The sequence below is a fragment of the Cervus canadensis genome, chromosome 3 (genome assembly GCF_019320065.1).
Source record: "Cervus canadensis isolate Bull #8, Minnesota chromosome 3, ASM1932006v1, whole genome shotgun sequence".
NCBI lineage: Eukaryota > Metazoa > Chordata > Mammalia > Artiodactyla > Cervidae > Cervus > Cervus canadensis.
In genome coordinates this window covers 59,143,306-59,170,260 of record NC_057388.1, presented here as the reverse complement: position 1 = coordinate 59,170,260, position 26,955 = coordinate 59,143,306, and the positions used below count along the sequence as shown (strand labels likewise).

Sequence of the window (26,955 nt, the reverse complement as noted above, 5' to 3'; positions counted from 1 at the left end):
CATATGAAAAATAAGGATATGCACACTGTGATACCCTTATTGTGAAATTTAAAAATATAAAAGAATACCACATATTATTCATAGATATAATTATATGTAGTAAAAATTTGAACTTATTATAAAGAATAGTCATTTGCCTTTGGGGCATGGAATTAGGGCTAGAGGGGATTGAGAGGAACTTCTACTGTACCTCTAATGTTTTGTTTCTTTTAAAAGCCTAGATAAATATAGCAAAATGTGAACATTTGTTAATTCTGAGTGCTGGTTACATAGCTACTTGCTATGTTACTCTGTTTTTTTCTGTTTGAAATATTTCATTATGAACAAAAGTTTGAGATACTTGCCCAGGGATACAGCTAGTATGTGGTATTTTAGATTCAATATTTTGGTTTCTTTATTTTTTATCGTACAAAAGTTCTTAATGTTTATAATTTCAAACTGAATTCCTTCCATTTTTCCAAAGTTTGTTTATATTTAAAGAGTGACTTGGTTTTTAGTCTTCCACTCTTGAAGTTTATTCTTTGTTTGCATTCTTACGTACCTCTTTCTTGACCCCTGAGAATTTTGGTCATGAATATTAAACAAGAAAGAGTTATAGAGTCCGTTTTTATTAGGAGAAACTTTAGTATAAGAATGACATACAAATCTCCCCTCATCACTGACTGAACTCTGAGTTAAGCTTGCTTGCCTTTCAGTGAGCATCACCCAGGACTTCAGGAGAAATGCTTTCTTTTCCTTTTACTTGTCAATCAAGTAACAATGACATGTATTGAGCATCTGTGATATATGCAATGCAGTGTCAGTTCTAGGGTATTGTGGAGGAACCAGAGAAATACAGGGTAAGGACTCTTCTGCACTTGAAAAAGATGACAATTTACTTTTGTTTGTCTATAAGCCTTCCCATAACTAGGAACTAGCAGAACTAGGAGGAGCTAAAGAAGCCCTGATTATTAGCATTTTGAAAGAAAAGAAAAACCCTTCTCCACTAACAGCCAGCCTCAGAAACTCCATCTCTGAGTTCTCAGACTAAATATAGTCCTCCTTCTCAGTGCTCCCTCTGTCAGGACTGGGACTCAGAGAAGGGTCATCCTACAACATTCCTTGTAACTGTTCCCATTGCTTTTAACGCGCTAGTGAAAGTGTTAGTTGCTCCATCGTGTCTGACTCTTTGTGATCCCATGGACTGTAGCCTGCCAGGCTTCTCTGTGCATGGAATTCTCCAGGCAAGAATACTGGTAGTCATTCCCTTTTCCAGGGGATCATCATCCCAACCCAGGAATCGAACCCACCTCTCCCATGTTGTAGGCAGATTCTTTACTGTCTGAGCCATCAGGAAACCCTTAACGTGGTAAGTGCCTGATTACTTGACTGTTCCCTGCCCAATACTTAGCTCTTTGAGTGCTGCGGCTCCACCTGCCTTGCTCAGTGTCCTGGCCTCACATATAGTAGGTGTTCAATGCGTGTTTGTTGACAGAGGGAGGAATAGATGGAGCACTTAGTAAACTCTTTGATGGACATGCAAAGTCTTTGAGGAATGCAACTGTATTTTCCATACAACTAAATCACCATGAAAATAGGAACAAAATAAAATTGACCAACAGCCTTGATAGTAGGGGTATTTTAGAGGTACACACATTAGATTTCTATCATTGTGAAGCATATGTTTTTAATACACTCAAATATCTTTAGTGGGGATGGAAAAATGGATCAAGACCCAATCTTTTCTTTTTTTAAAAATTTCTCTATTTGACTGTGTCAAATCTCAGTTGCCCCATGACATGTGGGATCTTAATTTCCTGACTAGGGATCGAACCCAGTGAGAACTCAGGGTTCATCCTCAGATGATAAAGATAACCTCTGACTGGGGCATAGAGGATGGGTGATACACCATCCCCTTCTTAAGCTACAACCTCTCCTCTTTCTCTTCCATTTAGCTCCTGCTTATCTTTGGTATTAGCCCAAGTTATCAGTTTTTCAGAGAATCCCACTTCAATTTCCAGACCAAATTTACTCCTGCTCACTTCTCCCAGCTCTATGTCTGTAATCACAGCCTTAGTCCCTACTGTGATGATGAGTTTGCTTGATTGTTGACCCAGTTTGAGAGTGTCATTAGGGCTAAAAGGTGGGATTGTATTTGTCTGGGTCTTTGTTTATTCCTAGCTCTAGGAATATAGTAGTTAATAAATACCATGTAAGTGTTTGGAGAATGATGGATAGATGCCTAAATGGTCAATAAATGGACATGATAGAATGTAAGTGACAGAGTCATATTATTATGGTAATAACTTTGAATTGAATTCTGATTTATCAATAAGCAAATTGCAAATTTGTATATTTAAACTATTATTAAAAACAGATAAACTTGTGACATCTCTCAAAGCTAATTTCACTACACCAGTGAGTGGGTCAGTAGGACCAATAACCAGTCTCTGAATGTCTTTAAACACTCACTCCTATATTTATATTTCACATGTATATTTATATATTATACAGATATTACATATATGTGTAGTTTATATACATATATATATTATAGTATACATATGCATGTGTATCATATATAATTACTATGTATTTCAATATTAGCACAGCATGTACATTATAAATTATAAAAATATAAATTAAAACAAAGTAGGATAATAATAAATATAAACAGAAGTTCTGTTTTTTTCCCCCCTGTACTCTGGAGGATTTCCTTCAGGCCCAGCCTTATGTTGTACTGCTCTTTGAATGCAGTGCTCTGAAGGTAGGAGCGCGATAGGGCTGTAGACTACTGCTTCTCAAACCTGGCTCTGCCTAAGAACTACCTGGAGAGCTCCAGGTAAATGACTGTCCAGGTGAAATGATGATTCCTGCACCCCAGGCCCCACCTTCAAGATTCTGGCCGAGTAGGTCTGGGCTGGAGCCCAATTTCCCCATTTCTCCCTAGCTCCTGTGTGCTGAAGCTGCTCTTACTTTCTGTAGCTCTCTTCTAGACCAGCACCTCTCAAACTTAAATGCACATTCAAATCCCCCGAGATCTTGTTACAAGTATAGAATACAGTTCAGTAGGTGGGAGTAGGACTGAGATTCTCTCTGTGTGTGTTCAAATTCGGATTCCGTCTGTGTGCTCAGTCGTGTTGGACTCTTTTGCAAGCCCATGGGCTGTAGCCTGCCAGGCTTCTCTCTTCATGGGATTTTCCAGGCCGGTGTACTGGAGTGTGTTGCCATTTTCTCCTTCAGGGGATTTTCCTGACCCAGGGATTGAAACTGTATCTCCTGTGTCTCCTGCTTCGGCAGGTGGATTCTTTACCACTGAGCCACCTGGGAATCCCAGGACTGAGAGTCTACATTTCTTAAAAAAAAAAAAAGAAAAACTCAGATATCAGATGAAGCCTCAAGTGAGGTCAAGGCTGCTAGTCCAAGTAGAAAGACCATGGAACAGAGCTCAGCTGATCCTTTAGCCCCTTAGTGAATCTGCCTGCATAAAATGCCAGGCCTGTAGGGCAAAGCCAGGAGAAATAGAGGTCACTTTTGTTCGAAGTAAAGCCTTGTTAACAAGAAACCTCTTGCAGCTTTGTCATTTGCCCTTAACTCCTTCATTCCTTCCTTCAAGAATTCTGGTTTTGCAGTGACCTTTAGTTGAAGGACAATTGTAAGTAAAGGACTTTGAGGGAGAAGATGACAGTACCTTCTTTGAAATGTTTCTAATAATAACCAGTATTGTTCTAAATTATGATATGTACACAGGGATGATTCTCATCCGAGATCTTAAATAACACTTGCCTCAGCAATTAACTGATTGATGTGCAAAGATTAGTGAGCAAATAGAACGTCTATCTTAGAGTTTATAGAAACTCTTTCCAGTCTGTTTTTATCCTTATATTGCATTCTTTGGCATCTGAATTCTTCTTTAGAGAATATTGCAGAGACCGATACAATTATAAGAGCTCAATGCAGACTAGCATTTCTAAAATTAAGTAAAATTATTTCAATGCATGTTTAGGAGGAGCAGGCTTATATTTTGACCCCATAATTTTATTTATACAACAGAGGTAGAAGAAAATGATCAGACTATAGTGTGCTTTCAGCACTTTTAAGGTTGGAAAAGCTTTTAGGCTTGGAGAAGATTCTAAAAACCTTTCCTTAGTTTCTCTATTATAAAAAAGTGAGTTTATTGATTATGATGATTCCTATGGAGAATTAGGGGCTAGTACGATCTGTGAATGCTAAGTATAGTGCCTCCTTAGCTGTGTCTCATTGGAATCAGAATCTAGAACATGAATCAAGATATACTAGAGATGAGAATCAGCATCTGGGGTTCCCCATCAGAGTTGTACCAGAGAATCACCTGGGAGTTTGCTGACACTCTGGTCACATCTGGACCAATTAAGTCAGAATCTCTGCCAGTTGTGGCCCCAGCATTGGGGCTGTTTAAAGCTCCATGGTGATTCTAAGGTGTAATCAGGGTTGAGGTCCCGTGGTCAAGAGGCTTAGATTCTCTTTCACTTTGATATTTCACTTTGTAGTCTCCTGAATTATGGTTCTGGTTTCTGCATTTGAGCCAAATTCACAGGTTAGTTTTAAGTCTACCTTTTCCTGCAGTTTCTACATTCTTCTCCATTAATTAAACACTTCACAGATTTCCTCTGGCTGTTCTTTAATTTGAAAGCATAATTTCTTCATACTTCCTAGCTAATTAAGGTCTACATTTGATTTTTTTTTTTGTTTGTATTTAAAGAAATACCTATAGGTTACCTGTGGGTTGAAACTTTATTTTTTTAAAATCTATTCTCTTTCCTAGCAGGTTGCAGAACTAATGTGTCTTCTCACTTAATTATGCATGGTTCCCAGGGACTAATTTAGTGCCTAGCACATAAAAGGTACTCAGCAAGTATTTGTGGAATATATAAGCTGTCAATTTTTCTCTCTCCTGTAATTCTCATGCTCAAATAGTCAATTATTTTCTGAATCATGTTGATGTATGCTCTTAAATATATCTAAAGTCCACTTGGTTGCAATAGGAACCATCATTGCTTTGGTGCAGACTGTCATCAGCTTTGTGCTTCTACTTTCTCGCTCGCTTCCTCTAAGTGCATTTGTCCCCGACTATTGACACAAATTCTGCTTCTTCACTCCAGTTTCCACCGTGCAGTCAAAGAGATTTTAAAAATTATTTTCTTTAAATTAATTATTTGGATTCTTACCACATTATAAATACTTACAGAATGCACAATTTTTAAGTATAAAAATAAAGTCAACTATATTATCTTAGGAAATCACTCTTCACTTACCCAAGTATGCACATGTTGTTGTTTGCTTCATATAGATTCTGCTTTTTTAAAATCTTCTGTGACCTTGACTTGTTGTTGTTGTGAATTGAATTTTTATGTACAGCATATTTCCTAAGAATTACTGGCATTTAGTAAAACTGTTTTTACAACTTATTATTTTGAAGCTTCCTAGTTACAGACAATCATATCATTTGCAACTAAGTATAATTTTGCCCTTTCCTTTCTAAAATCTATGTCTATTGTTTGACAGCTTGTGTAATTTTAGATGATATAACTTTAAGAATACTGTTAATGGTAGTAATGGAAGGCATTCTTTTTTTAAAAAAATTTATTGACGTGCTTCTTGTATTTTATTATTAAGAATAATTCTGGCTCCTTAAGTTGAAATAGATGCTATTCATTGTATCAAATAAACATTATTTTATTCAGTTTTACCATGTTTAAAATCAGGCTTAGCTATCAAGGGCATGTGATAGGTAGATTGTATTTTTAATGTAATGAGACATCTTTGGAAACTTGGTTTAGAGGAGTGCTATGATTCATTTTATACTTTTAAAAGAACACTGGGCTGCTATGTGGGGAATGAAGAGTTTATGTCCCTGTAAGTATTATTATAAGAAGTGGTTGTACAAAAATACTTAACGGGCTGCTGTGTCCAGAAGAAGGCATATGATAGTATCTGTGCTGTCACTGTGAAGTTATAAGTGAGAAATTATAACTTTTCACTGTTGAGTCACAGTAAAATCCTTTTTGGCCATGCATTTTTGTCCTGTTTCCTCCTATATTCTTCCCCAGAGTGTGACTTTCAACTATTACCTTCATGTGGGCTATTCACTTATTTTTACCTTTTAAATTTCATCTTCCATACAATAACCTCATAGCATCATTGACTGCCCCAATAGTAATGTCATGTTGCTAGATTTTTATATAGCTGGAAAGAGAAAAAGAGGAGCTTATAGTTTTTTTTTAAGCCAAATTGCACTCTATGTTTGACTGAGCAGCATTATTACCAGTCATTGTGAAACATGAGTCAGACTAGCCCAGAGGTACTTGCGAAGGTGGCAGGGAAACAAAGCAACCTTTAAATTGATTTAGCAAAACACTTAGTTACCATTTCATGGTAGGCAAAACAATAGTAAATCTTAAAGGAGGAATCTTCCTAGGACATTATGAAGAATAAAACTAGCATAAACTCATTGGTTGCTGTCAGCACTCATTTTTATGGTGTTTACATGAATGCTGGTAACAGAGAATGAGAGAACTTATTTGTGGCTTTTGGCTGACATTCGAACACATCAGTGGGGATGCTCAAGCCTGTCTGTAGTCATGGTGTTAACTTTGTCTTGTAAAGAATCACATTTTGTTTACTGGACAATAAGGAACACTCTTGGCTCAACTCCTGACTTCCCTTGCAAACATCTGTTAAACATTTTTACCGGGTGCAGTGGTGTGCTGGAGCTGGCTTGTAGTGGTTCTCTAGAGCCAAATGTTAGAATCTCTTCCCAACTTCATGTTTAGTCATCAGTGATGTCATGTTGGTAGCCTGAAAGCAGCTGCAGTGGGAGAACTTACACCAGAGAAATTGGCATAGGCTACAAATCAGAGATGCTCTTGTCTTCTCTGCACCCCTGCTCCCAAGAGCCAATTGCTAAACATTTACCACCACATCACTGCCTGAATGTTCCTCCAGAAACTCAGATTGTGTAAATATAAACCTACTGTCTCTCCTTCTTTTCTACCGTCATCTCCTCTTCCCGCATTCCTCGTATTTGTTGATAGACTTTAAACCCAGGTTCAAATCTCCAGAGGCATTTTTTGATCCTTTCTTTTCTCTTTTTTCCCCAACAGGAGATCCTTTTACAGACTCTGCAGATTACACTCCTCGTATCGCATATACTTTACATCACCCCTCAATTTCTTCTGGTGCTCCCCCAGATCGGTCCCTGGTTGTGCCTGTTTTTTTCTAGCGATCCTTGGCTGAGTCATCTTCTATAGCCACTTAACCCCTCATTTAATCCCCCATCTCCACTTCCTTAGCCCATCTAACACACTGCTATCAGCTCACTTTCTGGAAGTGTGCTTTGTATTCTATCATTTTCTGCTCAAATTAATCAATGAGTCCTCTGATTTTCAAATTAGGCTCATACTTCATAGCTTGGCACACAAGGCAAGCCTACCTTTCCAGCTGATGTCCTACAATATCTGTTCCTCTTCTCGATGCTCAGGGATCCCCAAATGGCACATGTGGCATTTCAAACAAAAGTATCAATATTATTTCTAAAATATGACCTTTCTGAAAAGCTCTTTCTTCAGCTTTGACTGGGTCAAGCTCACTCTTTTTTTAAAAAAATTATTTATTTCTTTTTGGCTGTGCCTGGTCTTCATTGCTGCACACAGGCTTTCTCTAGTTGTGGTGAGCCAAGGCGACTCTAGGTACAGTGTGAAGGCTTCTCATTGCGGAGGCTTCTCTTATTGCAGAGCAAGGGCTCTAGGGCGTTGTGGGCTTCAGTAGTTGTGGTTCCTGGCCTCCAGAGCACAGGCTTAGTAGTTGTGGCACATCAGCTTAGTTGCTCTGAGGCACGTGGGATCCTCCTGACCCAGATATTGAACCCATGTTTCCTGCATGGGCACCAGATTCTTTACCACTGAGCCACCAGGGAAGCCCAGACTTACTCTTAATTTTAAGATATAACTCAAGGGATGACTCTTCCTTGAACTCTTTTATAATTCCTTCTCACTCCTTGTCTTCCATACCAAAATAACCTCTCTTGCAGAGCTGAACCCCCTTCCTAATACTAAACAGCTTTTTATCACACTCATCATTTTCCTCCATTCATTATAATTTGTTAAAATTATTTATTTTAGCAGATTGTGTCATTTGGAGTAGGAAACCCCATCTTTTTCATCTTTGCCCCTAACTTGGGGTTGAGTACAATGCCCTGTTCAGTAGAGATTTGTTGGAAAAATAAACAAAAGGGAAAGAAAATTTATACTCAGGCTGGACATTCTTGAGTTGGTAGATATAAAAGGAAATGAAAGCGTAGGAACTGAAAAATGGTACAATAGGAATATTTCTGGAAGTCCCCCCAGGGTTAGTTTTTAAGTGGAACAGTTTTATTTTTCATCATATATTTGAAGAAGATATATGAGTGCTGGGATAGAATTTAGTACCATAGTTCACCAGAAGGTAGACTCTGAACAAGTGGGTGGAAGTTATGGAACACATTTTCACTTAATATATAAGAAAACTTCCTGAGAAAAAGAAGCCTTAATTGTTTATCCCGGGAATGAGATTCCTAAAAAGCTACTGAGCTCTTATTACAGACAGGATGCAGATGTAAGACCATCTGTCAGGGATGTTATAAAAGGAATTTCTGCAGGGAGTAGATGTTCACTACGTCTTTTAAAACTCTTGATTCTGTGACTGTTAGTTAGTCATCCAGCTTATTGGTAGAATTTTTGAGCTCCCAGTGTCTTAACCAAGATGTGTTCCCACAATGACTGCTGTGAAGATTTTTACTGTATAGTTGGGAGCATTAAAATATTTAGGGAGACAGCATCTAGAAAAGTCCCCTCTCACCACCCCTGTCATAAAAAGAAACAATTCTAAATTTTAGGTCCTCCAATTTGGGGGAAGACATTTCATCACTAATTTCAGATTATAAAATGTAAAATTAAAGTCTAGAAAACCTGCCATATTGCCTCTTTCTCCATAGGAGCTGAAAGGCAATTTTACCAGCTCTAAATTTCTGCCTGATTAAAAATTTGGCTTAGTTTTATTTCAGTTCATTTGCCGTGGGTCCCCAAGGGCTTGGCCTGAGAGACAGCAGAATTTTCCAGAAGGCAGTATTCCTGCCCCTTGTCTGGACTCCTTCTTCACCTGGAAACACCATTTGCAAATGTCATAAAATCCTACCCACTTTCTTTGCTAGATATTTGCACTGCATCATTGGTCTTCATTCACCTGCTGACCTATAGGGTAAACTTGGTTTTTACCCCCTCCCCCACTGTACCTTGTATAAGCATAGGAACTTTTATGGGTTTTTCCCGGGATTTTTTTTTTTTTTTCAGAAATTTACTTGAAACTATAAGTGAAGAAACGGACAGTAATTCTGCATTCTTGACCCCATTCTCACCTATTTCCTCCATGACATTACTCTCCCAATTATCTAACCCTTCCATTGCTTTCACTTCAGCATCTCTTGGACATCTCTTTCCCTGGTGTAAAGCAATTTCAGATCTCCCTGATCCTAACACACACACACACACACACACACACACACACACACACATGCTATACTTCACTTCCCTTCAAACTATTGCCCCATTTCTCTTCTTCCCTTCACTGCCAACTGACCAAAAGAACGATCCTCACTCAATGCCTCACATATTTTTTTACCTTCAATACATGCCAGGATGATTTCTGTCCTCATCACTCCCATGAAACTATTTCTCCTAAGGTCATCACTCATCTCCTAGTTGCCTCATCCAGCGGCCAGTTTCAGATCCTCTTCCCCTTGGCCGTGGGTAATACTGAAATCTATGGGATGCTCATTCCTCTTTGAAACTTTCTCAGGCTGTTTAACCATCTGCTTCTCATTGTCGTCTTAGCAATCACTTTGTCTGGACTTCAACTATAAAACATTTATAAACGATTCATTCAGAAAAATAGATTTTGAGCATCTACTCACAACCAGGCCCTGCATCAAGGCTGGCAAAAGGTGATGAGCAAAACCTGCCCACCCGGAAATGTAATGGGGTGGATGGAGTGAGGCATCAATCCCACAAAGGCGTGACTGCAGGCTGTGACAAGGGCCATCTTAGAACACCATGGGAAAGTTTACCAGCAACCTCATCCAGCTTGGGGAGGGCCTTCCCAGGGAGTGCAGTAGTGAAGAATCTGCTTGCCATTGCAGGAGATGCAGGAGACGTGGGTTCGATCCCTGGGTCGAAGATCCCCTGGAGAAGGAAATGGCAACCTGCTCCAGTATTCTTGCCTGGGAAATCCCATGGACAGAGAAGCCTGGCGGGCTACAGTCCACGGATCACAGTCAGACATGACTGAGTACAGCACAATAACTAGCTTGGGGATCTCAGAAGCCTGCCCTGAGAAAGCTTTTGGCTTGCATATTGAAGGAGGAGTAGGTTTTAACCAGGAGAAGGATAGGGGAAAGAACATTTCATGGAAGCAACAGCATGCCCTATATTAGGCAGTGTGATATAAGGCAGAGAGCATGGACCCAGCATTGCCACTTACCAAACAGTCTGATGTTAACAAGCAAACAAACAAACAAAAGCCTACTTGACCTCTTTGGGTCTTAGTTCTCTCTTCTGTTAAAGTTTTTGCAGTCAGAATTAGATGTGCTCATATTTGCGATGTACCTGGCATATAGCAGGTACTCAGGAAATATTGACTCAGCCCAGTGTCTTTCACTCTTGGGGCTGTGAGCATTGCGGGGCCTTTCAGGTAATAGTCTCCTTAATTGCTTCTAGGAAACATGCCTCACATTCCAACTCTCTGGGGCTTATACAAGGGTGCTGTCATTCTGAGAGAGAGGGGGAAGCAGGTGAGGAAGCAGTGGGCCCAGGGAGTTTATGATTTGCCTTTGGGGAATATCTGATCCCTGAACCTCTTTTCTGTGGTTTGAGAGTGGCTGCGTGCATCTCATGGGGCCCATTTCTGATGGGTGAACTGGGTCCCTCAGAAGGACACTTTTCCTTTTAGGTCCAGTGGACTGTGTTTTCCTTGGGCAGCCAAGCTGCTCAGAGGATGGAGTGCAAACAGCCCTTCTTTGAGCAGTGATTGGGTGTGAATGGTGGTTGATGGTGGCGGCGAGGCGGCGGACACTTGATGAAAGGCACCCAGCATCTGAAAAAGTTCACGACCACGCAACCTCCTCTGGGGGCAGCCACCACTGCGCCCTTTTATTAGCACACGTAGTGGAGGGTTTGTGGGGCTTGGCAGCCGTCCACGGCCTAATGTGAAAAAGCCTCTGAACGAATCGGCCCCTTTGAAGCAGCTGGGCTGGTGGTGGCTGCTGCGTGTGGCTGGGGTGTGGCCTCCAGATGCTAGATGCCTCCTTCACTTTCATGGATTTTTCTCACCATCCTTGTGAGAAGCTCACTGGATAGCTGCCCTCTTGGGCAGGCAGACCCATCCTGGAGCTGCAGGGGCTAGAAGACCCCGAGCACAGAGGAGAGGGGAGACCACCCTAGAATGAGAGAGAACGACACACCATTTCCCACACCCTCCTCACTCTGAGAATCAGAATCCTCACAATGGGCCAAGAAGATGACCATGGGGGATTCCGCCTTGGCTACCTCTCACCCTCATTTCCAAATGTGTTTCAATTTCCCTCTCCTCATTAGGGATGGTGGTTGTGGCAATGGGAGTCTGTTTTCTCCATTATTTTTCATGAGAATCCTTTGAGAGATTATACAAGGAAACCTGGCATAGAAAGGGGAAGCACCCTAAATGATAAAATTGGGGTTTTCACCACGGTGGTGACTCTACAGTGCTCCTTACCTGGTCTTGCTTCCTCCCCGATTCCCTAATAACTGCTTTATGTGAGCACCCTCAGTCACTTGTGGGAGCACTCCACCCCCCCACCCCCACCCCATAAGTACCATTTAAGGAGGCTTTCTCTCTGGAGCCATCCTGCGCTTACAGGAGTCCCAGATTCAGCCTCCTTCATTGTGTTGACTTGCCTGTCTTCCCCTGCCCTCCCCAACACACTGTGAATGTCCCAAGTTTAAAGCAGTGTTACCTTATACACAGACACTCAATGAGTGTTGGTCAAGTTGAATGGAACAGTTTCAAACATGGTGTACATCTGTCAATATTGGGTGAAAAATATGATGAGACTAGTCACCCCAAAGAAGAGATACTGGGATTTTCTGAGTAAAGAACCTTCACTTTCTTATTTCCTGGAGGAGCTTTTCCAAGTAGGAATATGACCTAGCTTTAGTCCATATTTAGACATAGTCATGGAATACTGGTACTGTAGGGACACTGCTTTTTTTTTTTTCTTTTTTTACCAATGAAGAGGTAAGAACATGGATAAATATTGGCATCACATTGGTATCTTTGGCCTCTGATTGTGTTACTGTCTCAGACGCAGTAGAGAAGGTTTCTCCCCTGCTTACCTGGTCTAGTATTCTTTTGTACTTGATATGTTAATAGGATATACCCCAATACAAAATTAAAAAAAAAAAAAAACCTTAAAAAACGAAAAAAGAACCCTATTAAATTATCATACAATTTGTTTTAAAAAAGTATATGAAGCTGGATGCAGTACACAGGGAAAATGAGATGTTACAGAAAATGGAAAAGCTTTAAGACCTATCACTGATGTTCCACCTCACCCACCCTCCAGCAGAGTGCCCCAGTCTATATATCCTCTCCCTCCTAGGGAGGCACCCCATGCAGGCATTCATGATTATTCAGGGATTTTAGTCCACCAACCAGCCTGGCTTTCCAGGTGGCTCAGCCGTAAAGCATTCTCTTGCAATGCAAGAGATACCAGAGACCTGGGTTCGATCCGTGGGTCGGGAAGATCCCTTAGAGGAGGAAATGGCAACCTAATCCAGTATTCTTCCCAGGAGAATCCCATGGACAGAGGAGTCTGGCAGGCTACAGTCCATGGGGTCTCAAATAGTAGGACACAACTGAGCACCACGCAACCAGTCTTCTTGTTTCACAGTGAGCATGACAGTGATGGATTGAACGTGTTTAAGAGAAAAGTGATTGATTTTCTGACAAGCAGCCATTTTTATGTCCTCTTAGCAGCCAGCCCCGCCCCCTAAACTGAAAGAGTAAGAAGCTAAATGCTGAAACAATTAAGGTTACTTCACATTCTAACTCCTGGCCACTAGAGGGGGGTAGCGACCAGGCTTCTTCTCTCCCCGGCTGGATGTGAGGCTGCTGCTGCTGCTGCTAAGGCGCTTCAGTCGTGTCCGACTCTGTGCGACCCCACAGAAGGCAGCCCACCAGGCTCCGCCGTCCCTGGGATTCTCCAGGCAAGAATACTGGAGTGGGTTGCCATTTCCTTCTCTAAAACGTGAAAGTGAAAAGTGAAAGTGAAGTCGCTCAGTCGTATCCAACTCTTCGCGACCCATGGACTGCAGCCTACCAGGCTCCTCTGTCCATGGGATTTTCCAGGCGAGAGTACTGAAGTGGGTTGCCTTCTCCTAGATGTGAGGCATCTTTGCCCAAACTGAAATGTTATCCCTTGAAGAGTATCCCTTGAAGAGACGTACGCAGCATACGTCTGTTCATTAGCTTTTCCCTCTGTGGAGCCAGTGTTTCATACTCAAGTAAAGGTAACTTGTCTTTCCTAAGAGGAGTACTTCCAACCTTGTTAGTGGGTATAGAGTCTTTGGCCCCTTTAAAGTCGTAGCGCCTGGATGTGGGGCAAATAGAATGGTACACACACCTTCCCCACCCCTAAGAATCATAGTTTCCACATATGATCTGATATATGGCCTTATCAAGGGAGAAAATATTTTAGTTTCCAGAACATGCATGATTATTGTTTGGTCTCTGTTCAAAGCAAGAGTGAGGGAAATTGGCATCTAAGGAAAATCATAAGCATTGCTACTCTTTCGAGGAGATCTCTGTGTCCACAGATGCCTCTTATTCCACTAAAACCATCTCTGGCTTCTGAAGCGTGCCCAGGGTCGATGCTTATTTCTGGGATGCCTGTGTAAGGCTGGCTTCTGCTATGTAGGTCCTGGCATTCGCCTCCTGGAAAGTGTTACCAGGGCTAAAGCAATCAATATTGTTCAGTATCTGGAGAATCTAAAATAGTTGCAAATGTAGCATCCCTAGGTTTTAAATCGGAAATACACATACGTAGGCAGAGTATGCACGACAGGAACAGAGTTCAGGCAATCAAAGGGGTTCCTTGTGAATAATTATCAAATTGGTTTGGTAGGTTATTTCTGTGTTATTTTAGTATTTGGATTTTTATTCTTGTCAAAGCAGGAAGAGAGCAGTTACAGAGGGAAGGACACAGAAGGCAGGACGAGAAAAACATGCGGGACTGGGAGGGCGGAGCTTGGGAAGATCGCAGAAGAGTCAGGGAGGGCTCCAGCGCACTCACAGAGTCTGTGTGGCTCCAAGCGTCTCACCAAAGACTTAAGGCTGCAGATTATGAGTCTCTGAATCCCTCAAAGAAAGAAATGCCTTAAGGATAGACCTGCCAGGCTGTTGTGTGAGGAAGTGAAGTCTTCAGGTGCAGGCTCCATGACTGCACATCAGGGATCATTTTTGTTTTCGTTTTTAATATTGGAGTTTGGATCACATGATTATCAAATCTTAAATCTGGTCGTTTTCACTCTTGGCTTGTACTGGGGTCCCTGCCTGTGCCTGAAACTTCCTTTTCCTCATTCTCAAAACAAACACAATTACACAGATCCTTCAAGACCCAGTTCCTTGTCTCTCCTACTCTGTGAAGCCTCTGGACACCCTTGCCTGCCCTGTGGAATTAGTCCTCAGGATCTCATTGTTCTGGCACTTCCCAGGTGGCACTGGTGCTAAAGAACCTGTCTGCCAATGCAGGAGACATAAGAGACACAGGTTTGATCCCTGGATAGGGAAGATCCTCTGGAGAAGGGAATGGCAACCTGCTCCAGTACTTCTGCCTGGACAGAGGAGCCTGGGGGCCTGTAGTCCATGGGGTCACAAGGAGTCGGACCCGACTGAAGTGACTTAGCACATTGTTCAGTATCCAAGGGCTTCCCCGGTGGCTCAGACGGTAAAGAATCTCTCTGCAATGCAGGATACCTGGGTTGGATCCCTGGTTTGGGAAGATCCCCCGGAGGAGGGCATGGCAACTCACTCCAGTATTCTTGCTGGAGAATCCATGTGGATAGAGGAGCCTGGTGGGCTACAGTCCATGGGGTCGCAAAGAGTCGGACATGACTGAGCGACTAACACTCATTTTTCTTTCATCCCATTGCTCCAGCTGTCTGCCATTGAAGCCCTCTCATCATTTTGAGTTTGGTTTTCAGTATCTGTGCAATTTTCCCTCTGGCTGGGGTCCATCTCTGTTCATGTCTGTGCCTCCCTTGTGCCTGGAACAAGCAAGGCTCAATGAGTTCATTCTTGATACTAAGGAGTGGGCTCAAGGTCTAACGTGTGTATGTGTGTGTGTGTTTTGGGTGTGTGTGTGTGTGTGTTGTGTGTGTGTGTGTGTGTTGGTGGTGAAGCTGGACTGCAGATAAATTCAAGATTCACAACCAGAGACATAGCTGGTCTCCCAGATTCTCCTGCACCATCTCCTCGGATAGATTTCATGAAATGCACAAGATCATCCAGAAATGCCTGACATTGCTATTCTAGCCTGGCAACCCCAGGCCACCTGGAACCAATATTTAAACTTTCAGATATTCTCACTCATAGTCAAGCCATGGTGGTGCCAACTGTGGCTGGCCCAGGAAGAGTCTGGAGGGAGCAGTAGGCTGGCTTTGCAGACTTGCCCCACACGCTTATTAACAACTCCATAAAGCTACTTTACATTTCACATGATTAAATATTTGAACCATGGTCAGAGTACTGTTCTTTTGTGAAAGCATATAAGAGTGCCCATATGGTATTGAGGAGAACTGAAGCAGTCACTGCTGAGTTGGGTTTGGAATTGTTTCCTTAGGTATAATGTGACGTGGCTATGCCTTCAGATTGTGGCTGCTCCCTCTGGTTACTTCCATGTAACTCAGGTTAGGAATGTCAACACAGAATTTCAAGGGTTAAAGTATTCATGAAATTTTAAGTAGTCTCTTGGTAGTTGAATACACTCCATCCAGTCAGGACTCTGTCTCTCGTAGTCTTTCCCATTTCCCTTTTTCATAGATTCCCAGGCTCTAATAAGCCTGAGATACTTTCACTTGCTTCTGTGAACTCTCCAAATACATGGAGTAAGGGCCCCAGTGTGGTTTTCTAGTCGTCTTCCAGTCTTGTTCTATTGTTGCTCCCAGGACAACCGACCTCCAGATTGAACAAACAGCCCAGCCAAAGACCCTTCATGGTGGTGGGGGGAAAGCCCACCAGCTCTGACTCTGGCTCCTAGATAGGGCTGGCTCTTGGTTTGCCTATCTGTTCCCCTAGAAGCCGGGTGGAGAGTTCCCAGTGGTTCATATATCTGTCTTTCAGAACTGTGTTTGGGTAGCAAAGTCATGAGCACTTGCTTCTCTCTGGCAGGCGTGGCCCTCCTGCCAGAAAAAGCAGAGGGAAAATCACTTGGTGTGCTGTTGCTAGGAAGCGGAGAGGTGTTTGATGTTTTGATTTTAGCAGTACTGGAGGCTTGCCTTTTTAATAACACGAAGAGCTATAGGTTGTTCCTACAAGGCTGAATATGTGCTTTTCCGAAAATGTGTCATGAATTCTCTCATCAAAATCTTTTTTTCCACCATTCACTAAATGAAAACAATCCTGTGGGATACAGGAGAGGGGTACCAGAAGTTCAAAATGAAAATGACGGTGGAAAGTTTCTTATAGAAGCAGCTTTGTTCCAAGATAGCCATGGGTAGCAGCTCCCACACCACTGCCAGCATGTTAGGGGCAAGGATGGAATTCATGCCCCTCAGATATCAGTGTCCAACTGTCCAACCCCGTGGAAGTCATGTGAAGGTTCTCAGGCCATTCTCACCTACTCTTGGGATGATTCACTGAATGTTTAATGAGCTGTGTGTCCAAGGCACAGTGCTTGGCTGGATGAGCGAGATATAGTCCTGCTGCTGAAACAGGGAAAGAGACCATAAGGATTCAGAGGGTCTGCACAAGAATAAAGATGTGGAAGGCACAGGACCTGATAAGCAGGGTATAACTTCATGAGCCAGTCAGGGAGCACCGCAGAGGAATTTGAACTGTCTTAAAGGATAGGCATCTGATTTTTCCAGTGGAGAAGACAAGAAGGCACATTCAAGGCAAAAACAAGGCAGAAGGAAGCCTGAAGGTTAATGAGACAGCCCCATATAACTGGATGAAAGAATGAATGGGAAAGAAAGAAGGATGTGTAGATGGCTAGGGACCTTGACATTGAGGCTAAGAAATTTGAACTTTCTCTGTAGATGAGGCCTTAATCTCACTCCACCAATAAATCCCTCTGGAGAGGACAGGAGTGGTTTTCAAATACAGACAGAGCTGCATTCTTGGTAACACCGTCCAGTACCAGTACAATTTTCTGCAGTGATGGAACTGGTGGAAACATCCAATATGGTGGTCACAAATTACAGATGGCCACTGAACACTTGAGGTATGGCTAGTGTGACTGAGGAACTGAATTTTAGATTTATTTAATCATAGTTAACTTAAATTTCCATTTAAAAGGCTTCATGTGGATAGTAGCTACCATCTTAGAGCTTTGCAGGAGGCAGTGGTTGTAACTTGACAGGAGAAAAAAAGATGAGGAGGCTCCCCTGTAGGTAAGTTGTGATAAGTCCTATTTCAGGGAGGGAAGGGACCACAGGTAAGTGCTGACACGTGTACTCTGCTGGGTGCTATGAGGAAAGGTGTTCAAAGGGTCTTATTGACACATGGCACACGGCACATGCACATAAAATGGATAGACAAGGGAGGCAGTTGGTATGTGACATAGAACAGCACGGCGCCAGCTCTTTGGGACCCTGTGATAGCCCTTGGCATCCTTTCCCATACCTCTGCACCTGTGCAAACTCCATGGAACGAGCGTCCTGCCTGCACCTCTCTGCTGTCAGGAAAGATGCCAAGGGCAGGGAGGATAAATTAGAAAAGCATTTCTAGGTACATTAATTAAAAGCTCCCATGACGGAAAGTATGCTTTAAAGGGATTGCTCGGGTGCTCGGGCCGGGCCGATGCTCTTTACCTGCAGGGATTTCCTGGAAAAGCTCATTTGAAGTGGATCCTGTGGTTTCCCGTTGAAGCAATGGGCGACGGTGTTTCCTGACCAAGAACTCAGCATCAGACAGAACATTACTGACAGAATAATGCCATGAAAGCAGAGAAACCAAAGCCGTAAATCTCAGTAACTATTGAAAGTGATAACATTCTGCTACTGATTCCGTGAAATGAATATAAATGCAGAGTATTGGTGAATACTGACTAAGGCAAGGTCCATGATCTTCTATTAACATATAAAAATTCAGCTCCACTGTGTCATAAATTAGATTCCACTCATGCTGAAGTATTAAGCGTGATAACATGAATTGAATACTTGAATAACGATAGTTTTGCCCCTCCCTGAAACTTGACGGGTCTATGAAGATGCTTTTATTTTCCTCTAAATAAATTCCTTTGTTATCAGCAGAAGCATGCATAATTATTCCGTTATCCATTCCATCCACCTGGATGTCAAGCTCACAGCATCATTAGATCAACGAGGTGGAAATCTGAGGACAACACAAAGTGAATCAAATCACAGCCTATGTCAGGAGGCCTCTGATATACAGATTAGAAAGATCGTAGCTGGAGAAATATTTTATAGCTAAAATCTACAAATGGAAGCTTTACTTTTCTCCCATTCTTTATTTTCTCACTAACTCTAGTTCCTAAATTTGGATTTAAATATTAATGTGTCCTGTGACATTCCTTTTGTTGTTTAAAAAATACACTGTGATTTTATCTTTTTAGAAAAGTGATACGTGTTCATTGTAGCAAATCTGCAGGAAAATAAGAGAAAGCGCCACCACTCAGGGTTGACTGTTATAAACATTTGGGTATACCGTTTTCTGCGTGTGATCACTCTAGTATTCTTGCCTGGAGAATCCCGAGGACAGAGGAGCCTGGCGGGATATAGTGCATAGGGTCACAAAGGGTTGGACACGACTAAGTGACTTAGCACATAAGCACACGTGTGACTATACAAGACTGGAACAGTTTTGTTCTTTTTCCATTAATCCTTCCTGAATGGTTCCTTGAGTTTTAAAATGTACATCATAAACACCATTGTAATGTCTGTAGAATATTTCATTGTAGAAGTCTCCTAAAATGTATGTAACTAGGCCCTTATTGAAAGCAATTTAGGTTATTTCTTTTTTTTCCATTTTAATAGCATTGTGATGACACCCCTGTATATAAACCACATGAGTTACTATTTCCTTAGATGTGAAATTTCCCTATCAGGATAAAAATGTTTCTTAGGGCTATTTGTAAGTATTGCCAAGTTACTCTCTAGAAAGATCTAATGTTATTAAGAACTTGAGAGTTGAGATTAGAAAGGCCTTTGTTACAGTCCTGGTTCTGCAGTTCTGAATCTGTCATCAGCCATGTGACCTTGGGGAAATTGTTAACATCTCCAGGCTTCAGTTTCCCTATCTGTGAAGTGGGCTGGTAGTACCACCTGCCTCATATCTGGTTCTGTGTGAAGTAAATGTGATAATTCATGTAAAGGCTGAGTAGAGCAAAGTGCTCAATATAAGAGCTACACTTCTACACTTTTGCCAGCAGAGTATGGACTGTCTATGTCTTCATTCTCTTACAAACTCTGGGCACAATTTTGTGTAAAAGTCAACTTGACAAGTGAAAAAAGACATCTTATAGTTTTAACTTCTGTGACAAGACACATCTTGCAAGCCTTTAAAAATATGTGACATATTTCAAGTCAAGGACTGACTTTGACAAACGTTTTTCCCTCAAATGTTATTTCTCATGAGTGCCAAGTAATAGAAGAAACTCAAATCTTCCTTAGTTTTAAAGGGTAGATGTATTATTGATTGTGTCTGAGAGTCCAGAGCAGTCTGTGGGTAGGGTAGATTATGTGTACATAGCAATTATTAAATATGTGCTTTGAACATTTCTCTCAGCAGTCTCAGTGAATTGGATTGAGCTGTTCATAATTTATTTTAAGTTGTATAAATAGCTTCATACAACAACCAGTAGAAATAAAGAGAAAAGAAGGAAAACACTAGCCAGCAATCCTTTCACACAAACGAATTAAATTTTGTTTGCTGACTGTCCAAACAGTTTTATAGAATTACATTAGACATTCTTTCAAATCAGGGGATGCATTTCCTTTGGTTGAGATTTTCCCCATATAAGTACCATCATTTTACCAGGTTCATGAGGTCCCATCCCCTTCATGTCTTGTCAGTGGGAGTTGAGTACAACAGTAAGGGTACCCATACCCCCGGGCCAGGAAAGAGGGTGAGAAACATGTGAAGCAGAAGTGGACTTGGAGGGTAGGACCAGAGTGGCTAAAAATGGTGCTGTGAAGTCTGAGCGTAGATGTGATGGGCGTGGGTTAGTCTGAAATGAAAATTGAAACAACTAAGGAAATAATGTTGAAGAGGGTTCCCTCTCAGACATTTAGTGGCTGTTGTAAGGACAGGCTTTATTTGTCTTTTCTTGGAAACCCGGAGGCTCCATGTTACTTTAAAGGCACATGTGTGTCTAATATCAGAAAGGGTTGAACATGATTTCACAAGTTTTCTGTAATACAAGCGGGGAAGGTATTAAGAATTACAGCTTTGATTATTACAGAGAGCAGAGAGAGCAGTTTTTCTGTCCTGATTATTGTGTCTTAAATGTCAGGCATCAAACAATCTCCCTTTGGATGAAATGAAAGCACTCTTGAGGTTTCAGACCTGTTTCTCTTTTGTTCCAGCTTAGTTCCTATTTCCCAAGGCTGTGGCCTTGAGTGTTGAAATGTAATAACTTTGAAGGTACATGGTGAGTCTATTGATCTTTTAATATGGTTTCTGCCATTTAATTCTTGTTCAGAGCAGGCAGTTCTACCCAGAGCAAGCTGGTCACTCTCTATAATCAGGTGTGTACACATCTCACACCAAGAGGGAATGCTTGTGTAGGAACACTGTATGACCATGTCCTGATCACTTTTCAAGATCATCAGTGCTATTTAAAATCTTGAATATTATTTTTTTTGCTTCCAGCCTTGAATTAGATTTTGGAAAGAAGTGGTTTCACTGAACAGAGTATGAAGAAACAAAATAAGCGTAGTCTAATTTTATCAATCTTGGGTGTCTTGTATAAAATGTTGAGTCAAAATTGTTAGGCAGTAAACTTGCTGCAGGGCTTCCGTGGTGACTCAGTGGTAAAGACTGTCTGCCAATCCAGTACACCCCTTGGGTTCATTGCCCTGGGTTGGGAAGATCCCCTGGAGAAGGAAATGGCAACCCACTGCAGTATTCTTGCCTGGGAAATCCTATGGACAGAGGAGACAGTTCATGGGGTTGCAAAGGAGTCAGAAACAACTTAGCAACTAAAACAGCAACAACAAAACTTTCTGGGAAAAGAGCACTAGTCTCAGGAGATGTAACTTAGTTTACTTTTTCGTCACTTACTAATGTGACTTTGGACCTAGTTGTAGAATGACTTTTTTTTTTTTTTTAATTAATAAAACAGGGACTGTGCTATGTCCTATTTAGCACTTGTAACAGACAGAATGAGAAAGGCCTTTGTAAACTGTAATATCATAGTCCAATGTGAGGTTATTATGTCTCCAACGTCAATGTGTTTGAAAATATGTTAGTTTGTGTTTGAAACACACTTCAGTTCTCTTTATGTCTTGGCCAGTCATTTCCATATTTAAACTTAAGCCCCTTAGGCACTTCCCAGGTGGCACTAGTGGTAAAGAATTGACCTACCTAGATGCAAGAGATGTGGGTTTAATCCCTGGGTTGGGAAGATTGCCTAGAATAGGAAATGGCAACCCACTCCAGTATTCTTGCCTATAAAATTCCATGGACAGAGGAAACTGGCGAGCTGCAGTCCATGGGGTTGCAAAGAGACACAAATGAGAGACTGAGCAAAAACCAAAACAAGGACCGTGGCTCAATCTCCTATATCTTTCAGTCTAATTAGTGGCCTGAAAGTTTTGCTTTATTTGGAATTTGTCACCCCACGTTCTAAAGCATGAGGTTCAGTGTTCCTCAAAAGACTAAGATTCTAAGATACTGGAAAAGTGAATCCTAATTGAATGTCTTCAGAAAGCCAAGGGATTTGATGTTCTCATCAAATTGGTCTCTATTTCAGTTATATTGTAATAGAGCTTATTACTCATATGTCAGAGCTACTCACAAAACGGCAGCTCCTTGAATAGCGGTGTATTCTAAGAGCTGTGTTCCCAGCGTGGTAACAAATAGACATTTGTAACTGTTTACATTGAAGTTAATTAAAATTCAATAAAAAAAATTGGTTTTTCATTCACACTGGATACATTTCAAGTGCTAATTGACCAGATATGATGAGTGGCTATAACTTTGGACAGTGGAGACTATAGACTATTTCCATCATTAAGAAAGTCCTATTGACCCGTCCTGCTCTAGAAGAAAGGGAAACTGATGTCATATTATTCAGAGGTATCCAGTAAGGTTTCATGCAGTATTTTAAATATCATTTTTAGGTTTCCAATTTAAAATAGCAGTCTTTAATGTCTAGACAAGGTTTGACATTCACTCACTCACTGCTTTTCTTCAAGTTGTATTTAGGATACTTTGTAATTTGATATTTTTGAATGTTCACTTCTTTCTGTTGGTCCCTTAGGTCCTGCGTGACAGACATGTGTGAATGTCCAGTCCATAAAAACTGTTACTGCGAATCATTCCTGGCATATACCCGGGCCTGCCAGAGAGAGGGCATCAGCGTCCACTGGGAGCCACAGCAAAACTGTGCAGGTGAGAAATTTTTGGCAGATCCAACCATCAGAAACTCAACTCCAGTGCCCAAGCTACTAACGTGCTCAGTCGCTAAGTCATGTCTGACTCTTTGCAACCCCATGGGCTGTCGTCCACGAGGCTCCTCTGTCCATGGAATTCTCCAGGCAAGAATACTGGAGTGGGTAGCCATTTCTTTCTCCAAGATAGCAATAGAAGAGAATTTGATGATAGGTGAATGGTCACATCCCCCCTTAGCATTATCAGTGGCCCAGCTGGATTTCAACCTGATAAAACACAGAAACTTCTCACTGGGCAGGATAGAAAACAGTTAAGACAAGTGCTTTGAGATGAGCACATTTGCACAGTTTAAGGATTTCCACTGGTGCAAAATCCTCTTAACCTCAAGCTACCACCTTGATGTGCTTAGCACAGGGATAGTCATTGCTGTGGTTTAGGTTACATATGGAACAAAGGAGATCCAGGACAGTTACAGTCATTTAAGGTCTTCAGGAAGGTTCAGTTCAGTTCAGTTCAGTCGCTCAGTGGTGTCCGATTCTTTGCGACCCTATGAACTGCAGCATGCCAGGCCTCCCTGATCATCACCAACTCCTAGAGCCTACCCAAACTCATGTCCATTGAGTCGGTGTTGCCATCCAACCATCTCATCCTCTGTCATCCCCTTCTCCTCCTGCCCTCAGTCTTTCCCAGCATCAGGGTCTTTTCAAACGAGTCAGCTCTTCACATCAAGTGGCCAAAATATTGGAATTTCAATTTCAGCATCAGTCCTTCCAATGAACACCTAGGGCTGAATTCCTTTAGGATGGACTGGTTGGATCTCCTTGCAGTCCAAAGGACTCTCAAGAGTCTTCTCTAACACCACAGTTCAAAAGCATCAATTCTTCGGCGCTCAGCTTTCTTTATAGTCCAACTCTCATATCCATACATGACTACTGGAAAAACCATAGCCTTGACTAGATGGACCTTTGTTGACAAAGTAATGTCTCTGCTTTTTAATATGCTGTCTAGGTTGATCTTAACTTTCCTTCCAAGGAGTAAGTCTCTTTTAATTTCATGGCTGCAATCACCACCTGCAGTGATTTTGGAGCCCCCCAAAATAAAGTCAGCCACTGTTTCCACTGTTTCTCCATCTATTTGCCATGAAGTGATGGGACCGGATGCCATGACCTTAGTTTTCTGAATGTTGAGCTTTAAGCCAACTTTTTCACTCTCCTCTTTCACTTTCTGCCATAAGGATGGTGTCATCTGCATATCTGAGGTTATTGATATTTATCGATATTTCTCCCGGCAATCTTGATTCCAGCTTGTGCTTCATGCAGCCCAGCATTTCTCATGATGTACTCTGCATATAAGTTAAATAAGCAGGGTGACAATATACAGCCTTGATGTACTCCTTTTCCTATTTGGAACCAGTCTGTTGTTCCATATCCAGTTCTAACTGTTGCTTCCTTGGTGATTTTTTTTTTTTTTTTTTTTTTGAGAGAGAGAGAAACTGCTATATAAACACCAGTAAAATGTTCTTTTCCTTCTGAGGGACAGACTGCTGTAATAGTCATTATAGCGCTTTGATCTCAGGCAGGTGAATTAGCTTAGTTGATATCTGTAAAATGGGCTTCTTTGTTCATCCAAGAAATATTTATTACAAAATGGCTAAGTACCAGGCATTGAACAAAGCACTGTGGGTACTTTGGTGACTAGGAGAGATGGGGTGAGATCCCTGCCATTGAAGTGCTGGCAGCCCAGTGGGAGAACCAGACAAAACTAGTAACTCGACAGTAAATACTTGCTAAGTGTGGTGAGTCTGGTGAAGGAAACAAATAGAGCCAAGCAAGAGAAAACGCATGGAGCCAGAGTGGGTGGCTGCTTAAATGGTGAAGACAGAAGACTTCTCTTTGGAGGTGATAGTCCAGCTGCACATTGCAGGACTGAAGGGAGTCAGGACAAGAGTTCTATGTGGAAGAATCATACTTGAATAAGATAGCAGCTCTCAAACTAGAAGTGGGTCAGTGTGAGCACAGTAGGCAAGGGAAAGAAAGGCTCAAAATGAGAGTGGGGTTGAAGCTGGATCTGAATCAGGCAGGACTTTGCAGGTCTTGAGAAGGAGTCTAGCTTTTATTCCAAGAAGGATGGAAGCCACTGATGGCCTTTAAGCAGCCTTCCTTCTGCTTTTCAAAGACCACCCTGTGTAGAGAATATACTGAATAGGACAAGGTTGAAGGCAAGAGGCTGTTGCAGTAGGTAGAATGACAAAATGATGGTGGCTTGGATTAAGATGGAGGCAGTGTGTGGAGGAAGAAGAGAGATTCTAGATATATTTTGGAAATGTACAGTAGTATCTACTCTGCAGAGTTATAAGCATTAGTGATATGTATGTGAAACATCTAGAAGAGTGCTCAACTCTTACAAGATAGTCAGTAGTAATGCTACTCTTAGATGCAAGATGAGATGACTATCATTTACTACAAGGGTTGGCAAATGTTTTTCTTTAAAGGACCAGATTTGCCTAGAACAGAGAGACTGGGGTTTGCAACATTCTACATGAATCTGAGAAAACTTAACTCCAAAATTGGAAAAGAAAGCAGTTCATGGCACTGCTAACTTTAATATATACTTTGGTGGAGGGCAAGAGTGGTCAGCTGGTTGGAAGAATTGCCTTGAGTCTATGTTTTCAGGACATGGACATTATGTTCACTTAGATGCTGGATCTCAATCTGTTCAACATTGTAGTCACTCTGGGAACTTAAGAAATAAACCAGGAAACTATGCCTGGGCCCCACGCTCAGATATCCTGCTTTAACTGGTCTTGTGTATCACTTGAAACCTCTCCAGTGATTCTGACCTGCAGTCAGAGTTGAAACCACAAAGTTAATTTGTATGCTTAATGTGTGGCTTTGGGGGAGTAGAATGATGAGGGTTTAGGGATTGCTAAAGCTTCCTCAAGCCACCCCTTGACACAGTCACTAATCTGTGTCCTTAGAAAGCACTCAAACCCTTTTATCTCTTTGTGACTTCCCTTTTGGATTTGCTCTCTCCTCTGAAAACCCAAGTCCAATCTATGTCTGAGTTCCCTTTCCATGGCAAGAGTGCCTCGCTATCAATGCTGCCTTTCCAGAGGAGGTCTGAGGCGATACAAACTCATATTAAGGTGTGGCTGAGGCTCCTGAAACTTGGGACTAAATGACCTACCTCTCTCCTCAGTGCAGGGCAGTATAGGAAGGGTAGGGTTTTGAAAGACTGGGTCCTTCCAGCACACCTTGAATATGCCTGTCTTCTTTTCTCTACTTTGAGTCCTCTTTCCCTTGAATTTTCCCTGGTGACTCAGACAGTATCTGACTGCAATGTAGGAGATCTAGGTTCGATCCCTCAATCGGGAAGGTACGCTGGAGAAGGGAATGCTATCCACGCCAGTAGTTTTGCCCAGAAAATCCCATGAACAGAGGAGCCTGGTGGGCTACAGTCATTGGGGTCGCAAAGAGTCAGACACAACTAACACTTTGCCTTGAAAAGGCCCAGCCATTCATCCTGGTATAATGTTGAGCTCAGCAGAACTTTGTTAATTTCATTAGCTATGATGCTGTGACAGGGATCATATCAGATACAGAATATATGAACCCCCTCTTACTAATGCTGAGCTATATTTAACACCAGTTCAGTGCACCCAGTGCATTTGAGGACTACACTTTCCCCCTGTCCCAGGGTCCTGATTTCAGGGACTGAATCTCAGTAGCTAAAATTACTTTTCTAATGGAAAGGGAATACGACTACTGAAAGGTTCCATTTACCACTTAAAATTAGTGGAACTGTCTGAGTGAAGTATAACTCTGTCAATGTTTGGTTGCAGGGAACCATTTTAAACACACACACACACACACATACACCCATACACACTAAACTTCCACAGATTGACATTTGGTATTTATGGAGATGTGCAGCATCTCTCAGTAGATTCATTTCTGATTCATCTGGAATATTGAAGACTCTAAGAATACTCTACTTGTTTTTAGCTCTCAGATCTTCTGACTTATGACAGCACTTAAGGCCACTTAATACAGAGCAGAGAAATTTTCCAGAGTA

At 41.8% G+C, this 26,955-nt stretch overlaps 1 protein-coding gene across 3 annotated transcripts in view; it reads left to right on the top strand.

Annotated features, from left to right (window-relative positions):
• BMPER (BMP binding endothelial regulator) overlaps positions 1–26,955 on the top strand; it is a 262,587-nt gene that overhangs the window by 222,242 nt on the left and 13,390 nt on the right. For all 3 annotated transcript variants that reach the window (XM_043463230.1, XM_043463229.1, XM_043463228.1), the window contains one exon: positions 22,751–22,881. In XM_043463230.1, coding sequence (XP_043319165.1) covers positions 22,751–22,881 — 131 coding nt within the window. The remainder of the gene's footprint in view (positions 1–22,750; positions 22,882–26,955) is intronic.